At 45.0% G+C, this 19849-nt stretch overlaps 1 protein-coding gene across 1 annotated transcript; it reads right to left on the reverse strand.

Moving 5' to 3' along the window:
• Positions 1-135: 135 nt before the first annotated feature.
• Positions 136-7507, reverse strand: SRSF9 (serine and arginine rich splicing factor 9). Its single transcript, XM_047088295.1, has 4 exons — positions 7192-7507; positions 4309-4469; positions 2384-2556; positions 136-625 (listed from the first exon to the last, which is right to left on the reverse strand). Exons 1-4 carry the CDS (start codon positions 7377-7379, stop codon positions 482-484), a joined length of 666 nt encoding a protein of 221 aa, XP_046944251.1. The 5' UTR covers positions 7380-7507; the 3' UTR covers positions 136-481.
• Positions 7508-19849: the final 12342 nt, after the last annotated feature.

A 19849-nucleotide genomic window follows, 5' to 3' on the forward strand; every position in this document is an offset into this window, starting at 1 on the left:
CCCAAATAAAGTTATCCACTCCTGCTCCTTACCAACTGGGTGCAGCTGCCACTACAACTCAATGACTTTTTTTTTTTTAAATCAGTGTGCCTATTTGGTGAAATCTATTAACTTAATCAAGGACAACCACACATGTCAATTACTAAACGTTTAAAATATATTTCTAAACAGAATGGGCCGACTCAGTCACAGTAACTGCTGATCTCCATAGTAGAGCAACCCACAAAGACACAGCACTGATTTTTTTCCCATAATCAGGGGTGAAAAATATACAACTTATTTCTGAACCAAAACCACAATTTCTGCAGTTTATAATGTTTCACTGCCAATATGGCCCTGGTAGAAATTATGTATTTTATTTCCTTAAAAAAAAAATTAAAAAAATTTCCTAAGACACTAAATCATCAATCTGGAATGTAGATTCTGAGCACAAAGAGCTCAGTTCACCTAAAAAATAAAGAAAAATTTCCCATCACCTGTCTCAGTAGGGCCTGAAAGGAGAGAAGTAGTGTGGGGAACCCCTGCTTTGGTATGGAGAGTCACGGCCCCTTGACCCAGAACGAGACCGTGAGTAGCCATAGCTGGTGCTTCTCTCTGGATAAACTCGGATGTAGGAAGTTTCACCCTGAAATTCAAACAAAAAGAGTGAAGGAAAAAATAAGACTCAGAGAAATACAGCACACTAAAACTTAACATGGCTGCCTAACAATAATAGTTAAGTACTGAGCACTTACTGTTTGTCTGGCATGATGTCATCTCATTAAACCCTCACAACAATGCTATGCCCTAGGTAGGTTTACCAGCACATTTCAACAATGAGGAAAACAATGTTATAATCTATTCCAGGGTGACACATACAATAAATGACAACTTCACATGTTGTAAATGAGCTGAAATACTAGCTACTATGATTAACATATCTGAATTACTACCACTGACTCCTGAATCTAAGAACTGGAAAGGATCTCAGAGGTCATTCAGTTCAATTCCCGGCCACCTCATACATGCGTTTGAGGATGGGTTCCTATGGAAGAAGCTAACCAGTATTCAACACCTCTCAGGTGTCAGGACCAGGGTTAGATACCCGTAAGTTAGCTTCCTGGCAAGTCTTATGAGACAGTGCTATTATTGTTCCTGTTTTGCATATCAAGGGACCAAAGTTCAGAGAATAACTCTGCTAAGAAATAAATGAGTGAGTGGCAGAGGAGTCATGTCTAGGCTGGCCTGTGTTCAGGCCCTTTGCCCTCAGCCAACACTCTCAAAGGATCTAAAGATGCTAAGATGAAAGAAGTCAGATGTGGAATTCCCTAGGTAAAGTCAGTAATTGGATTTATCCTTACTGAGACCCTGCTTTGCAGTGTAACTAAGGACCAGATGTTTTGTTTCTGCTCCAAATTCAGTCTGAGTAAAAGCAATGTTAAGCTGTGTACTTTCCAAGCCATAAAATTAGGGAATTATATGAATCCTTAGAAAAAGAAATAGATCCTTGGGGCTCCTGGGTGACTCAGTCAGTTGAGCGGCCAACTCTTGATTTCAGCTTAGGTCATGATGCCAGGGTTGTGGGCTCAAGCCCCAAGTCCATGCTCAGTTTGGAGCCTGCTTAAGATTCTCTCCCTCTGCCCCTCTCCCTCACTCGTACTCACTCGCTCTTTCTAAAAAAAGGAAGGAAGGAAAAAAGGAAAGAAAGAAGGAAGGAAAAAGAAATGGACCCAGAAATTCATATCTCCAGACATCTAAATCCCATAAGTCAGGACAATATAACCAGTAAAAAAAGAATGTCCAGTTGTTCTGCTCTCTGGTCTCAATGGTATCAAAAGGACAGTCAACATGTGAATCAGATAGAAAGATCCAAAGTAGCAGCTGCCTTCTTGAAAGACATCAAGAACTAAGTCTTGAGGGTAAGGCCATTATAAGAAAATGCCAAGATGGCTAAGGTTTCAAAGAGGATCCTGCACTACTTTGGGAAAGGAAACATTAAGTGTACAACTTGGCCCAACAGCAGTACCTAGAAAAGCTGAGATGCTGAGGCTGGCTTGCAGAACCCAGACTAGACCCAGAGGAGGGACAACCATAATGATCAGGTTCACAGAGGTACACTGCAGATTAAACCAGCTGTGAAGGGAATGGTATCACAGAATAGCTCACCACATATGACAGACTGCACCAGTATTCTCTCCGGGTTAAAAATACTATGACTGCAGATTTCTCTGTTACGACCCTGCAGGACTCAGGCATGATGAACTCCTTGGCTTTTCCACTTAAGACAGATCTTTAATGTACTGTGAGGTCCTCAAATGGCAAATGCATGGCCTGTTGCTACTTCTCTAGATCAGCTTCAGGTGGAGTGGCCTGGGTGCAAGCTCAACAGAAGGTGGGAACCCACCTCATGAGAGCGGAATTTGGTGTCATCCAGTTTACGGAGGGCATATTCCATGTCTTCTTTTCGGAGATATTCCACCATCCCCATTCCATCCTTCTGCACATCTGCATAACAGACGTCCCCAGCTTCTCTCATGTGATCCTTCAGATCCTGCCAGCTGCCTGATGGAGGAAGTCCTAGGCATGGACAACATAAGAGGCCATATCCTTCAGCCATGTTAACTGACCTGTTAAGAGCCAGCAATACCTAGGGTCCCTTTCCCATCAATCACTCACTACTTTTAAATCCTGAGGATCCCCAAATCATAAACCGTAGGGACATAAATCCAGAAAAGAGTACTAAAGTATGTGTAGTAAACCACTGTAAGAAGCTGGTCCTAGGCTAATTTTCCAGAGACCAAGCCTTTCCAATGGAGCAAGAAGTCTACCCTATTATAGGTTTGATATCTGAGAGTCACAGCCTGCCTTTCTTTATCCTTCATATTTAATATCAAACTCCCAAGACTCTGAGTTCTAATTTTTTTCCATTATGAAATTTATCAGTACCACTGTTTCTTGCTTACTGGGTTCTCAGAACATAGGAATTTTGAAAGTATCCAATGAAGTAATAACCAAGGTATAGCTGAAGGTAACAACACACCAAAAAATCTAAAGTTTTTCTTGTAGTAGTGAATGACTGACAAATTAAACAAAGTACCTTTTAAAAGATCACCAACATTCTTCAATACAGTGGGGGAAAAGGTAAGACTCAGACGCTAAAACTAGTCGGGAATTATACAACCCTACCTGATGTCATGAAAGGGAAATGTGCTCCTGCTCTCAAAGGCTGTGTCTACCGCTCACAGCTCAGGACTGCAGCCATTTCCTAATAGTTTTCTAAGCAGGATTTCAGAGCAGCATGGAGAGAAAAAAAGATATGTATGACATCCTGAAGGAGGGAATAGAGTTCTGGGGTTAAATTACAAAGGGACACAAGATAGGCAGATACTGAGAGGATCACTGTTAAGCACCACGGGAGTCTGTTGTGACAGTGTGAAATTCCTATCTAAGAAAGTGCCAAGTTCTTCAATACATTTCACTCCACCATGGTCTTAAAATACCCCTGTAATGTGCAGAGGGCCCCAGGTCTTCACCACTGTATTAATATTTTGAAAAGATGCATACACCTCTGAGCTTGCCTCAGATGCATACACCTCTGAGTTTCATCCTTGTGAACATTTCATTTAGACATTTCATTCTATATCATTCTATATTCTGCAGAACAATCCCGAAAACTTAAAGTTGTTTTGTTTTCTCTTTTGTATAATTCCAAAGCCACCACCAAAATCTGGTGTTTTTCACGATCCAAGGCTGAACAGTTATTCAAATCTGGCTCCTGGAATGTCTAGCAAATCTGAAACCTAGTACATTCCAAAAGAAAACATCTATAGAATTCTAGCTCCGGGGTTTTGCCATCATCTTCCCTCTCAACAGTAGGAAACTCCTTTATAAAAAGCAAATTTATGGGGACGCCTGGGTGCCTCAGTTAGTTGAGTGTCTGACTTCAGCTCAGGCCACGATCTCACAGTTCATGACTTCAGGCCCCGCATCTTTGTACTGAGAGCACAGAGCCTGGAGCCTGCTTTGAGTTCTGTGTCTCCCTCTCTCTCTGCCCCTCCCCTTCATGCTGTCTCTCTCTTAAAAATAAAAATGAACATTAAAAAAAAAAAAAAGGCAAATTTATGTTCTACCAAGGCTGTACTACCAATGCAGTTTCATTTGCAAGATACCTGCCTGCCTCACTGGCAAGACTGCGGGGCTTCAGACTGCACAGTCTACTGAAAAGAAAGCCTGTGTTCCATGCAAAGTAACAGCTAACATTTCTTGGAGGCCAGACTGTGTGCTAAGTATTTTACATGCATCACCTTATTCGGTTTGAAAAGAACATACCTGAAACAAGAACTCGGAAATCAGATCTTCTTGTAGGAGGCCCATTCCTCCCACCGCGGGGCCACCCACCCCGACTGCCATAAGTCCTGGGGAACTCCACACGAAGCCGACACTGGCCATAATCATAACCATTCCTTCCGTAAATTGCATCCTCAGCATCTCTGCAAAGAAAAGTTTGTGGAGTTAGTGCTGCTCAGGAGGCTGACTGACTTCCCAGTGAGGGGCATGAGTAACAAGTATAAAAGGGAAACCTAGAATTGAGAAAAACAATCTTGATGCACTACTGCTTTGAAGATACTTCATGGTATTAGATTTAAACTTTACAGCTGTCCCACACAGGGTTTTCTAGATATGAAATGATAATGAAACAGTAAACAGATTACTTATAAGAGGATTCATTCAGAAAAAAGAATTGGCAGATAAGTGATTTCATCAGTATATTTCTCTAACCCTGTTAGCAGTTTCTTAAAATGCCCTCCACACACTAGTCCTTTAATAATTAACAAGGATTGGTACCATCAAATCTATAGAAAGAAAAATCATTTAGGGGCGCCTGGGTGGCTCAGTCGGTCGAGCATCCGACTTCGGCTCAGGTCATGATCTCACAGTCTGTGGGTTTGAGCCCCACGTCGGGCTCTGTGCTGACAGCTCAGAGCCTTGGAGCCTGCTTCGGATCCTGTGTCTCCCCCTCTCTCTGCCCCTCCCCCGCTCTCACTTTGTCTTACTCTGTCTCTCAAAAATAAATAAATGTAAAAAAAAAAAAAGAAAAAAAAATAATTTAAAAAGAAATCAGGCTCTGGGGAGGAGCCTGGGTGGCTCAGTTAAGTGTCTGATTCTTGATTTCGGCTCAGGTCATGATCTCACAGTTGTGGGACTGAGCCCTATATCCAGCTCTGTCATGAGCGTGGAGCCTGCTTGAGATTCTCTCTCTGCCCCTCTATCCCACTCGGACTCTCTCCCTCTCTCAAAAATAAATTCATAAACTTAAAAAATCAGACTGAAATTAGTATTTTGTGAGGAATATGGAACTCTCTCATGTGTACCTTTTCAGCATGGTTTGGAAAACTAAGTTGTGGAGACCACTCTCTGGGTACAGTTTTGCCAGAGAGGTAAATATTCAATGAAGTCATTTCCAGTCTTCCCTAGGGCTCTAGTAGAACCAAGCTGGTTCTCCAGCACTGGATTGGAGAAAGAATGGCCTCAGTGCTTGGAAGGACAAGCAGAGCCGAAGATGTACTAATGAAGGCATCATTCAGTTGTCACAGCACATAATTGCTTACCACAATTCTAGTCACCGGGTTAAAAGCAAGGACCACAACCAGTGCAAACCTGGCTATATTTATAATGAAGTGAAGGAGAGGCAGAGCTGCTAGGGTTGAAGAGCGGATTTCAAAGCAGACTGACCCGTTCCAATCATTACCCTACTTACTAATAGCCGTCTTTGGGTAAGTGCTTTTATCAAGTTTTCATGTCTCTTAAATGTGAACAACATGCCTCCCTCACAGAGTTGTCATAAGGATTAAAGAAGGTACTATGTGTGCAGTGCTCTAATGATATCAAAAGATAGCTTTTCTATTATGAAAGAAAGGAGGGAAGAGATGACAATGCAGCACATCACACAGGAAGTTTGTGTTCTAAAGGGCAGCACGGGGGGGTTCAAATCCTACCTTGATCCCTTACTAGCATTCTCTTTTATCAGCAACTCTAAATCCCCAGTTTCTTCATTCATAAGATGTGGCTAACACTACCTCTTTTATAGGTTGTTGAAAACGCTAAAGTGGGTACTTGACACATAGTGACTTCAAAAAACACACCGGAACAGTTACAGAGGTGCAACCTCCAGTTTCAGTGTGAAAATGCCCAGTTCCGTTTTTGAGGCAAATGGCAGCTCTGTGGGGATCATCAAAGCCTCAGAGTGCTTCCTACCTCCTCCACAGATGCCCTCCTGGCCCTATACCACTACACCAGGTAGGCCAGACACCCCAAAGACAGTCCTTGCAGCAAAGCCCGCCCGGCGCACACTAGGTAAAGCACTCCCTGGGTCAATGCTGGGAAACACTGGGCTCTCATTTACCCCGGGTGGAGTGACCAGTCCAATGCGGCGGCTTCTGGGAACCACCAACCGCAGTTCTGAAAGTTCCCAGACCTTTTCTGGCCATCAGGCCTACAAAGTTTGCAAAATCAGAAAGACCCCTTTGAGCCAGTTTAGGGATCAAATGCTTGGGGCCCTAAGCATCTAGCGGTGTCTCCCTCAGAGGACTGGAGTGAAATCAGACACCCCCCACCCCCGACCATTTTGGAAGTTCTTCCAAAGCCCTGGTGCTTTTAGAAGGACAAGGCCGGGACCTCGTGAGGAGGGGCGCGCGCAGATGGAGATCTGGGCCATCACAGAGACCCCCTTTCACCCTCCAAAGGCAACCACATCCCCGCAGTCTGTTCCCCGCTAACGGTGAGTTCTGGCTGGGGGGGAGGGGTGGGCAGGGAGGGCGCCTGGCCACTTCTGCTCTTCACCGAGTCCGAGTCCTCTCCCGGGGGGTTCCGGGCCCAAGGTGCCCTGGGCCGCTTCCCCTGAAGGCTGCCCCTCCAGCCATGAGGGAGAGAACGGTCGCGTGTACCATCCCCGAGGCCTGTCTGGGCGGGCCTGGGCCCTCCACAGGCCCAGCTTTTGTTTTTTAAATAAAGTAAAAAAATAATCCTAGAGGAAGTGACGACGGAGCAAAGGACGGCCAGAGCGGGCGGTGAGAGGCCTCATCCTCCACCCGGGGGCGCCGTGAGGGGTCTGCGCTGAGGGGGGAGGGGAGGCCCCACAGGGGAGGAGGGAAGGCGGGGGCCCGGGGGCCCGGGGTCTCGGGCTGGCGGGCGGGCGGGCGAGCGGGGCCTCACCGGGGGTCCTCGAAGCGAACGAAGGCGAAGGGCACGAGGCCGTGCCGGTTCTTGAGCTCGATCTCGCGGATGCGGCCGTACTTGTAGAACAGGTCCTCCAGGTCCTTCTCGCGCACGTCGGTCGGAAGGTTCCCCACGTAGATGCGCCCGTCTCCCTCGCCGCCGCGCTCGTCCGCCCAGCCCGACATCCGCACCGCCCGACGCCGCGGGCCCGCCGCAGCCCACGTCGCCGCCGCCGCCTCAGCCGGGGTCCCCCCGCAGCGTCCCCGCGGGCTCGGAGGCGCTCAGCCGCACTGCATTGTGGGAACGGCGGAGCGGAAGCGAAGGGGTCGACGGAGGCAAAAAGAATCGTCTTAAAGGGGACGCGCTGCGATGACCGCGCGTGCGCGCAGGCCGGCGCCCCCTGTAGGCGCGTGCGGGCTCGAGGGCGACTAGAGAGAGAGATTGGAGTCCCGCGAATTGGGTTCGATTCCCAGAATTCCTTGAAAGCAATTCACTCGCCTAATTAGTGCACTTGGGCAAGTGACTCAGGCTTCCTAGGCCTCAGGTTTCTGCCTCTGTAGCGCCGCCTGCCTCACAGGCTTTTGTGAGCATTCCCTGTGGCGACGCGGGCAGCGGTCGGAAGGGACCCCGCGGACTGTCACTCTGCTTGCGGGGCGCCAGAGGGAGGGAGCCAGGTCCGGGCCGCAGGCCGACCACGCTGCGGTCTGAAGGAGTCCCGGACGGTGGGCTGGGTGGGGCTGTCGCGGCCCTCAGACTCAGGTCAGTAGCCCTCTGGGTGACCCTGCCCCCATTTAACACTTGCTTAGAACTGAGGTCTAAGAACTGACGGGGAACTAAAGTGGGTGTGAGAGCTGAGATGGCCTCCGGAGCTTGGGCTGTGACATTCAAGGTAGACACGGAGGGAGTAAAAGAGTCTTAAGTATCTCAGCTGTCGTTATAGAGTGCTTTAATCCTCACCGGGGATGGAGGGATTCCATTGTTACAGGTGAGAAAACTGAGGGGATCAGGATTAGAAGCCGAAGCCGTGCCCCCCACCTGTGGGCCGAGCCTTTCAGGAGCTCGGGTAGACACTCACCTCGGCACTTTTTCACATTTACTTCCCATAGTTCAGGGCACTGAACGTGGGGACGCTCCAGAAATAGAGGCCTTGCATCACAAGAGTGTTGATCGAAAAAGAGCTTTCATGTTAAAAACGAAACCTCTGTGGATTGATGCATAATGGGCAGATAGGCAAAAGCAAACACAGCGGAATGTTAACTGTGGAATCTAGACGGTGGGTGCGTTCAGTCTGTTCAGTGCACCATTCTTTAAACCTTTTTGTATGTCTGGAAATTTGCATAATAAATGGGGCAGGTATGAAACTTGTTAAAAACAAACTCTGGTGTTCGTGTTCTGCCCCGGTCGCCAAAAAAACCAAAACCAAAAAAACCCAACTCTGTTAATGTTAGCAATGAATAGCAACGGAATAAAACCAAACATTTAGGGGCGCCTGGGTGGCTTAGTTGGTTAAGTGTCCGTCTTTGGCTCAGGTCATGATCTCACAGTTGGTGATTTTCTGCAAGCATCAGGCTATTTGCTTTCAGCACAGAGTCTGCTTAAGATCCTCTATCCTCCGACTTTCTCTCTGCCCTTACCCCACTCTCTCTCAAAAATAAACATTTAAAAAAATTTAATATGAAGGTACAGTAGTTGATTTGTAGTTATACCACCTCTGAGCCTTTTAAAATCAAAACAGAAATTAGGCACTCACGCATAACTACTGAGTGTATATCCTTTTTGAAAGGCAGATTGTGATGGTATACATCAGTCCCTGATAATATACATATACCTTTTGGCCCAGTAATTTCACTTGTAGGATTTTATCATCAGGAAATATGAAAATGTTACAGTAAATTATGTTCATTGCATTTTGTGCAGTTAAAAAAATGGAATGCTTGATAATAAGGGAGTGGTCCAACATAATATTGAATGTTACACAATTTTTAAACGATATTTTGAAGGATGCTAAGGTCATGCTAATTTAGTTATAATTAAAATGAATTTAAAATGGTGTTTAGGGGCATCTGGGTGGCTCAGTCAGTTAAGCACCCAACTCTTGATTTCAGCTCAGGTCATGATCTCATAGTTCGGGAGTTTGAGCCCCACATCAGGCTCTGCACTGACGGTGCAGAGCCTGCTTGGGATTCTCTCTCTCTTTCTCTCTCTGCCCTTCCCCTGCTTGCACTCTCTCCCTCAAAATAAATAAATAAATTTTATTTAAAAAAATAAATAAAATGGTGTTTAATATGTACGTTATACACATGTAAATATATATTCTCAAGGAATCTATTAAACTGGTTGACACCAGTTGTTTCTAAAGAATGCAATTGTGGGCATTTTCACTTTAGACCTTACACATTTCTGTAAAGCTGAATATAGTTACTGCAACTCTGTTTCATTTTTATATTCTGGGAAAAAAAAGTAAACAAAAATTTAAGCAGTGTTACCCAGTTCTGTTCAAGGGAATACACACACACACACACACACACACTGGAGAGGGGAAAAAAATATATATGTGTGTGTGTGTGTATGTATATACATACACACACACACACATATATATATACATTACTTGTAACAAAAAAGCATAGAAGAAAATAACTCCAAATGTTTGTGGAGATACCTTCTTGTTGGAAATGATTTCTATATTTTTATTTATGCTTTTCCATATTTATCAAATTTGTATTTGGCATGTGCTACTTTTATAATTGGAACAAAGCACAATAAATTATTTCTAAAATAAAACAGAACCATCTGTTGGATTCTGGATTATGTAAAGCTTCTAGTTGTTCTTTGCTAGCCTTCAGAAGTCAAGCAGGAAAGAGCCCTGGCCAAATATGATCTTGAGTCTAAGTACAAAGCCTTACTTATAGGAGCTTACATATCCTAAAGGCATCCACAAGTCCAGATGCCTTCCCATTTTGGGGGTATGTTTAGGTGTGTTAATACCTCTTTCTGAGTCCTGCCACTCCTACATGGTTGTTGCCTGGAAAGACCAAACCAAAAAAAAAAAAAAAAAAAAAGCTATTGGAGTCAGCTAAGTAGCCTACTAGTACTCTAGGTGGAAGATTGCTTATAAATAGTAATGATTCAGCATATATTGTACAAAGTCCTAAGGCATGCAATCCCCAGAGGGATTCATACCTAGCCTAGAAAATGTGCCCTTATGTGGAGATATGGCAACTACAGCCTTCCTAGATTAGAAGGAACACAGCTAAATTTCTAGGGGTCGTTTATGATCATCCATGGAACCCCAAAGGGTAGAGTTTTTTTTCTGTGAATTCAGGTACTAACCTTTGCAGTTTAGAACACAAACGAGGCCAAAATTATAGCTTAATGCTTAAAGGGCTCATGGGTTCCATTCTCTACTAAGGCCACAGACCCTAAGCAGGGATGTGCTTTTGAGCTTTTGCTTATTTAGTTATTCAGCACCATTGAGTCCATTGCTATAGTTTAAGCCCTGTAGGAGGCCCATGGCACGTGGTAATACAATTCTGTCCTCAAAGTATATTTCAAGTTGTTATTCAAACAGCCATTGAGAGCCCAGTTGCAATAAAGGTAAACTGCTGTGAGACCGCCTAACACAGTCTTCAAGATTATAAGAAAGGCTTGCAGGAGATGTTTAGGTTGAGCCCTGAAAGACAGTAGGAGTTAATCGTAGGGAAAAAGGGGTGGATTTTTCAGGAAAAAAGGACAGCATGACAGATCACCTCCAAAGAAGAGAGAACACCACAGGAGTGCCTGTGTGGCTCAGTTGGTTAAGCATGCAACCTAGGCTCAGGTCATGATCTCACATTTCTTCGGTTCAAGCCCTGCATCAGCCTCTGCACTGACAGCACAGAGCCTGTTTCAGATCCTCAATCTCCCTCTTTCTCTGCCCCTCCTCTGCTCACTCTCTCTCTCTCAAAAATAAGTAAACATTAAGAACAGAGCACATCAGACCAGGGGCAATCCCCACTGCCCTACGGTATAGCTGAGCAGAGGGTTCAAGTGGGGAAGATGGGGACAAGGAGCTGGCTGGGGCTTGCAGAGCCTAGTAGACCATGTTATAGAGTGTGGACTCGACTGAAAGCAGTGAGTAGCCATGAAGGGTTTTAAGGAGTTATGCTGGGATGAGATCTTTTCAGAAGGAAGTGGCAGTTGAGCAGATTAGAGATATGGAGTGGGAGTTACAGAGTCTCTGGGAGGAGACCAAGAGCTAATTTGACTAGAGGGTAGCTGCAGGATAGTAGGGAAAGGAAAGGGAGTGAAGGAGAGGTGTGGCAATAGCTGCCATAATGGGGGGTGGGGGGAGGAGGAGAATCTTGGGCAGAGATGAGAGACCAGAAGTCTCTGTAGGAAGTATTGCTATGTAATTGCAGTGTAAGCCCCCTCCTGTGACTTCATAGATTCCTTCATTTAAAGCTATATTGTCCACTAATGATTTTGGAGTTGGATTTTTATTGTTCTGGGAAGATATGACAATGTAGTCAGATTAGCCTAAAGGTGAGTATAGGCAAGAACAGGGATAGCCCCAAATGGCCCATTGACTAGCAGGTTACACAGAGAAGTAACATGGGAGCTGGCGCAGGGAGACACCAGTTGGGAGACTGTGGCAGTCCTCCAAGCAAGAGATGTCAGTGGGCTGATGTAAGGTGATAGATACTAAGGAGATGGGTTATCTCAAGGAAAAGATATCATAAGGACATGGGAGATGAGATAGGTTGGGTGTGGGGCCTGAGAGAAGAGGAGTCCAGGTTGATTTCCAAGTCTCTGGCTTAGAGAACTGGTTATGCAATAGTAGCATTCTAAAATGGGAATAAAGCAGGAGGTGATCTATAGGGGATGGACGATGATGATGAGTTCAGATGTGTATGGAAAACACAAAGAAGGATAAGAAATGTGATGGCTCTAGGCTCTATGTGTCCACTGAAAACAGAATTCCAGGTGCATGACCTAATGATGGTGGATGGGCATCAGAGTCCTCAGATACCTGGGATAGGACTGCTGTTCCCACAGGGATAAGCTTTTACCTAAAATACATAGGAGCTCAATAATGTCAATCATTCGTACCATGAAGATAAGAATGGCACCAATGGAACTATCTTCATCTTGAAGACTTTCATCTTGGCAGACTATGAAGAGTTAATGTATTTCCCACAGCAAGCCGTTCACTCCCTACTAGCGAGTAGGGCAGTGCACCCCAAAAAATAATAAAACAATTATCAGTAGGGATAAAACATTCTGCGAACCAGCCCATCTGGTTTTCTCCCTTTCCCTATGACATCAGTTCCCTCTGGCATGCCAACAAAATGTTTTCTTCTGTGTCAGGCTCAGTCATGAGTTTCTCCCAGACTCTGGTCCTTGGGAGCAGTGGACCGAAGAAGTGATGGGGGAGTAGACCATTGGTGGGAAAATGAGTCATCTGAGAAAAACTGGTCCAAGCTGCCAGGGAGAGCTGTGGGTTGTGTCACTGTGGAACATGTGCCTAGTCACATCACCCAGGGAGCCTTCTCTTTGTTATTCTTTGCCACTGTATTTGTGTGATGGAGTAAAATAAAACATATTCTGCAGAGGTCCCTAATAGAGAAATTTGCTGTGCAGGGGAGGAAGGGGAGAAGCAGCAGCAGACTAGGTTTGGAGAGGGTTTGGATGGGGGTGCAGAGAGCTTTCAGGAAGCAAGTGCCACGTGTGGGAGGATGAGAAGAGGAAAAAGATAGGAAAGATAATTCAAGAAGATTTGCAGTGTGTTGTGAATATTATTCCCCTTTGTTGTCTCCTTAAGAGACTGCAGAAAATCCTTAGTATTTGTTTTTCAATTATTTTTGGATAAGCTGATGTTTCTTTGAATGTGACCATCCAGGTAGGAACCCTGGTTTTACATGAGGAGGTACATTTAAAGCAGTGAGCATACTGAATTTGTAACAGCTTTGTTGCTTTATTTTTGTCAGGTTGCTCTATTCTGAGATGGAGTGTTCAAATAGCTTGTCATATCAGGGCTTCTTTGTCTTGGATTCAGGGGCATCAGGGACCAGTCAATGACGACTGCCCCCCCCACACACACACACATACACTCAACTCCCACCCCAATCTTTCAACATTGTAAAAGTTGTAAAGTCAGATGTAAAGGATTGCACATTGAAAGAAGAGTCTTTTTTTCTGGGGAGAATAGCCATGTGATGCTGTCCAATTGAACTTTGTATGATGATGGGAACATTTTATATCTAAGCTCTGTGTGGTAACCATTAGCCACATTTGGCTATTGAGCACTTGAAATGTAAGAACTCCAAGTAAGATACTGAACTTTTCATTGTGTTTAATTGTAATTAGTTAATATGACTTTAAATAGCCAAATGTGGCCAGCGGCTACCATATAGGATGGTGCAGTTCATCATTCTCAAAGGTCACACCCCCCAGAAAAGGTTAAGAACCACTGAGACCAATCACTTCCCTTTACAGCCATGTTATGTTGGCACATAGTAGGTGCTGTTAAATAACAACAACAAAAACAAATGTTAAAGATCTAAATGACTTTATTTTTTTAATTTTTGGTTTTTTTAATTTTATTTTGGGGGGGGAGAGAGAGAGAGACAGAGAGACAGAGAGAGAGGGAGAGAGAGGGAGAGGGAATGAGTGGGGAAGGGGCAGAGAGAGAGGGAGACACAGAATCCGAAGCAGACTCCAGGCTCTGAGCTGTCCACACAGAGCCTGACACAGGGCTTGAATCCATGAACTGTGAGATCATGACCAGAGCTGAAGTTGGATGCTTAACCAGCTGAGCCACCCAGGTGCCCCTGACTTTAGTTTTTTAACTTTATTTATTTTTTAGTAATCTCTGCACCCAACGTGGGTCAAACTCAAGACCCCAAGATCAAGAGTCACATGCTACTCTGAGGCAGCCAGGCACCTCTCTAATTGGCTTTATTAATCAATTCATGAATCAGGCAGCATCCAGTCTAGCTAGTAAACAAGAATTCCAAAGGGCTATAGAAGAGGAAACATTTTTAAAGGTAGAGAGGGAGTGGAAAAAAGCAAATTATTAGCAAAGAATCCATTGTTTTAAGCAAAGTCATCCTCCTGAGGGGAACTGAAGGGGGCCTATCAGTAAATTTCCTTGTGTTAACCAGAAAATTCACATGTCGACTGGTTAAAGGTTCCATTTCTGGGAGGGTTGAAACTGCAGTTAGGTTAGGTGTTAAGTCTTGGTTTACTGACTTGGAGCCTTAACCTCAGTGACACTATTTTGGGCCTGTGGTTTTCTTTTTAACAGTGCTTAATAAACACCTGTTGACTTTATTAACTAGTACTTAAAAAAGATTTATTCTAGCTCCAGAAAAGGGGTACTAAGGTACAAAATGACAGACAGACTCTTCAAGTTCATCAAGTTTTGTTTTCTCAGCCCCAAATTCCTTACCCTCAACCCAGAAATTTTCCCTAAACATTCTCCACACTATCACGTACCTTTGAAACTTATTTCACAGCCGAATTAAACCAGAAACACAAGCAAAGGGTTGAAAGGGTGTGAAATGATTAATGAGAGTGCTAATGATTTTTTTTTTTTTTTAAATTTTTTTTTTTTTCAACGTTTATTTATTTTTTGGGGGGACAGAGAGAGACAAAGCATGAACAGGGGAGGGGCAGAGAGAGAGGGAGACACAGAATCGGAAACAGGCTCCAGGCTCTGAGCCATCAGCCCAGAGCCTGATGCGGGGCTCGAACTCACGGACCGCGAGATCGTGACCTGGCTGAAGTCGGACGCTTAACCGACTGCGCCACCCAGGCGCCCCTGATTTTTTTTTTTGATGCAGCAAGAAGATACATTTATTTAATAGAATCTTAATGTTTTTGGACTCAAATCAATTTTTTACTAGGCAGATTTCTAATGAGCTGTGTCAATATAATTTGGTAATGGCACCTCAAAAATAAAACACTCCTTAAAGCTAAACAAACAAACAAACAAACAAATATGGGAAATATCTGGAGATTTTATTTAATTTTTATTTATTTATTTTCAATATATGAAATTTATTGTCAAATTGGTTTCCATACAACACCCAGTGCTCATCCCAAAAGATGCCCTCCTCAATACCCATCACCCACCCTCCCCTCCCTCCCACCCCCCATCAACCCTCAGTTTGTTCTCAGTTTTTAAGAGTCTCTTATGCTGGAGATTTTATTTAAGTAAAAAAAAAAAGAAGAAGAAGAAGAAGAAGAAGAAGAAGAAGAAGAAGGAAGAGCTGAGAAGCCACACATCCCTCTGTGCTAACACATGCACAGTAGCTGAACCTGCTTCTGTCTGGCTGAGGCTGGCTCTCCCCCTCAGTCAGCACATGTGCAGGGCTTCTGTCAATGTCACACTGACAAACATTCCCTGAAGCTAGGCAGCTGGGGACCAGTTTCTTTTGTTATTCCATCCTTTCTCTTGGGTTGCCAGACACACTCCTTGAAGGTACCTGCAGGAAACCAGATTTTTGTCTCATTTTGTCCAGATTTTTGCTTCTTCCCCAGCTCTAAGAGCCTACAGTGGTGCATGTAGCATCTGGGACATTGATGGCTTCCCCACGGCTTGCCCACTTGACATTTGTTCATTCATTCAACTGATATTTATTGAGCCACAGAACCGCCTGGTGCTGTCATGGGTGCCAGGGACAAAACAGTGAACAAGACCCAAACTTGGGGCGCTTGGCTGGCTCAGTCAGCAGAGCGTGCAACTCTTGATCCGGGGTTTGTAAATTCAAGCGCTGCGTTGGGTATAGAGATTACTTACAAATAAAATCTTGGGGCATCTGGGTGGTTCGGTCGGTTAAGCATCTGACTTCGGCTCAGGTCATAATCCTGCGGTTCATGACTTCGAGCCCCGTGTCAGGCTCTGTGCTAACAGCTTGGAGCCTGGAGCCTGCTTCAGATTCTGTGTCTCCTTCACTCCCTGCCCTTCCCCCGCTCTCTCTGTCTCTCTGCTGTCTCTCTGTCTTTCTCTCTCAAAAATAAACAAACGATGGGGTGCCTGGGTGGCTCAGTCGGTTGAGCGTCTGACTTCGGCTCAGGTCATGATATCGAGGTCCATGAGTTTGAGCCCTGCGTCGGGCTCTGTGCTGACAGCTTAGAGCCTGGAGCCTGCTTCGGATTCTGTCTCTCTCTCTCTCTCTCTCTCTCTCTCTCTCTCTCTGCCCCTCCCCGCTCATGCTCTGTCTCTCTCTCTCTCTGTGTCAAAAATAAATAAACTTTAAATAAATAAATAAATAAACATTAAAAATAGTAAAAAATAAAATAAAATCTTAAAAAACAAAATAAAACAAAACCAACCAAAAACCGCCAAACTCTGCCCTCACACTGTTCACAAACTACTAAAAAGGAAATTACAGTGAAGTGGGATATGTGCTACAAGAAGTACAGGGTGCTTCTGTAGCTCTTAACCCATACTGGAGTGGGGTGTTCAGGGAAGGCTTCCGGTGGGGGCAAGGGGCTTGGGAATGGCTTCTAGGACCTGAAGAAGAAGCTGGTGTTAGCCAGACACAAGAGGAGAGGAAAAGGAAAAGCATGTGCAAAGAAAGCTGGGAGGGTCGGAAGAGAGCTGGGTGCTCTGGGGGAAACTAAATAGTTCAGCACAATAAGGCCAAGGGTTGAGGGTGAGGGGTGTTCTTTCTCCTTCTAGAACTACAGGTGACTTAGGGTGAGAAGCCCTAATGTAAATCAGAGCCAAGCTGGGTTAGAGTATACATTAAGTCCTAAGTATTTCAGTGCTCAATGGAAATCAGTGTGAGTTGCCTTTACCATACAAATGTTTATTGTATATCCCTGAATAGCATGATTGTAAAGGGGAGCTGATGTGCGGGCTGGGGGGAGGAGAAGGCCTGAGGGGAATATAGTCTCACAGTCTCAGAGGGGACCATGAATAGCAAAAGGGTGCTTGTTTGGGAACCAGAAGGAGAGCAGAACAGGACCAAGCAAAAAAAAAAAAATCCAATGATCCCTCTTGGCCCTGGGGAGGAAAGGCCACAGGAGGAATCACTGAATACAGGGATCCTGAATACAGGAGAGATGTATTCAAAATGCTAGGATATTTCTTAATAATAACTATGATTCCCAGGGCGCCTGGGTGGCTCAGTTGGTTAAGTGTCCAACTTCGGCTCAGGTCATGATCTCATGGTTTGTGAGTTCAAGCTCTGGGCTCTGGGCCGAGAGCTTGGAGCCTGGATCCTGCTTCAGATTCTGTGTCTCCCTCTCTCTCCGTGCCCCTCCCCCACTCACACTCTGTTTCTCTCTCTCTCTCTCAAAAATAAATAATAATAATAATAATAATAATAATATGATTCCCTAATAATAACTGGAAGCAATCTCAAGGTCTATCCAGAGGGGACCTGTCACATGGGAAATGTGGAAGCCTGAACACTATGCAGAAGTTACAAAAAACAAGTCCGTTTATACAGGTATGAAGAGATCTCCAAGATATTTATAGAACACCTACTGTGTGCACTGGGTTAGTTGCTAGGGACTCAGCAGTGGGGGAGACAAAGTGACTGCCCCCTGGAGAGATACCCTATTTCCACATCCTTATCTTGGCTCTTGATGATGTGCCTCCCCCAGCTTCTCTTCACCTCCCACTGCTCCTCAGCCAGCTTCTCTAGGATCTGCTGTGTCTGAAAGCATACACTTGTTCTTTGTAGGGGCTACCTCTTGAAACACTGATTTCTCCACCTCTGCCTCCCCAGTCTTTTGCCTGGCCAAACCCTCCGCAGCCTCCAGGTCCCTGATTTGGTGACTTGGTATTCAGTGGTGGCAAGAACAGTGTGACCCCAGTCTAGAACTTTCCTCCTAATTTGTACCTCTGGAAGGCTTAGTTCTGTTGCCAATCTGTCTAAGCATAATCTAGCATCTTTCTATCAAGTTCTGTACATCTTATTGGTATTTTAATTGGAATGGTGTTAAATCTACAAATTTACACGTGGAAAATTTTTTCATTCATGCTATATTTGGCCTTCCCATCTAGAACCTTGATGTTACTTTCCATTTATTCACATCTTTTTTTTTTAATTCTCTCCTATTTGTGGCTTATAATTTTTATATCAGTTGAAGTCCGTGTATCTAACACTGTGCTAATACTCAGTGATTTCCTCTGGTGTCGTTTTTGTTTGTTTGTTTGTTTGTTTTTTGATACATAATGTGTCATTTTTCCATATCAATTCTCCAATTCTCGGGGCGCCTGGGTGGCGCAGTCGGTTAAGCGTCCGACTTCAGCCAGGTCACGATCTCGCGGTCCGTGAGTTCGAGCCCCGCGTCGGGCTCTGGGCTGATGGCTCAGAGCCTGGAGCCTGTTTCCGATTCTGTGTCTCCCTCTCTCTCTGCCCCTCCCCCGTTCATGCTCTGTCTCTCTCTGTCCCAAAAATAAATAAACGTTGAAAAAAAAAAAATTAAAAAAAAAATTCTCCAATTCTCCCACACCAACTCTGTGTCCAACAATTCAATTCAATTCTGACACTACCCAGAGTTAGTGCAGAACCCCACAGGTTAAGGGCTCAGCCCTGTAAGACTTATCTTTACTTTAGGAGAGGGCTGCAAATGGGGTTCTCAGTTTACCCACAATTTTTTTTCTGGCTGACTACAAATTTGAAGGCTCCAGCAGACTGAATGTTTATGTACCCCCCAAATTCATATGTTGAAACCTGTCCCCCAGTGTGATAGGATTAGGAGGTGGGGCTTTGGAGAAATATTAGGTCATAAGGGTAGAACTCTCATGAATAGGAATATTCTCATGAATAGGCCCTTATAAGAGAGACCTCAGGAAGATCCCCCTACCCCTTCCACCATGTGAGGACACAGGGACGGCTGGCTATAAACCAGGAAGTGGGCTCTCACCAGAACCCAACTGTGTCAGCAACCTGATCTTGGACTTCCAGCCTCCAGAACTGTGAGAAATGAATTTTGGTTGTTTAGAAGCCATCCAGGTTCTGGTGTTCTGTTATGGCAGCCCAAGCGGACTGAAACAGGAGTCCCAGACATGGAGATGGTTTTTAGAGCCAGGAAAATAGAGACTATGAGAAGTGGCCCAAAGAGTGAGACCGGGGACACTCCTTCCTTCAGAGGTCAGGGACAAGGGGTGGAACAAATAGGTGAAGCTGAGGGGGAGCACCCAGGGAGATAAGAGAACTGTCAGAGTCCAGGGGGTCCTGGAACCTAAGCAAAGAATGAACTTCAGAAAGAAAGAAAGCAGGAGCACCTGGGTGACTCAGTCGGTTGAGCCTCTGACTTCGGCTCAGGTCATGATCTCGTGGTCTGTGGGTTTGAGCCCCGCGTCGGGCTCTGTGCTGACAGCTCAGAGCCTGGAGCCTGCTTCAGATTCTGTGTCTCCCTCTCTCTCTGCCCCTCCCCCGCTCATGCTCTGAAAGAAAGGAAGAAAGCAACTGTGACGAATACATCAATGAAAATGCTAAGAACGAGTCACAGGATTTAGCACATGGCGGTCACTGGGCACCTTGATGAGCCATTTTGGTGCAATGAATGGAGGAGACAATGGACAATGGCAGATGGCTCAGTCCTTTCAGGTTGCTATAACAAAATACCACTCACTGGGTGGCATGTAAACAACCAAAATTCATTTCTCATAGTTCCGAATAGGAGATATTGAGAGAATAATCCTCCA

The sequence above is a fragment of the Lynx rufus genome, unplaced genomic scaffold (genome assembly GCF_022079265.1).
Source record: "Lynx rufus isolate CCGP_SWC_20201006 ecotype Redwood Valley unplaced genomic scaffold, mLynRuf1.p SCAF_24, whole genome shotgun sequence".
In the NCBI taxonomy this organism is placed as follows: Eukaryota; Metazoa; Chordata; class Mammalia; order Carnivora; family Felidae; genus Lynx; species Lynx rufus.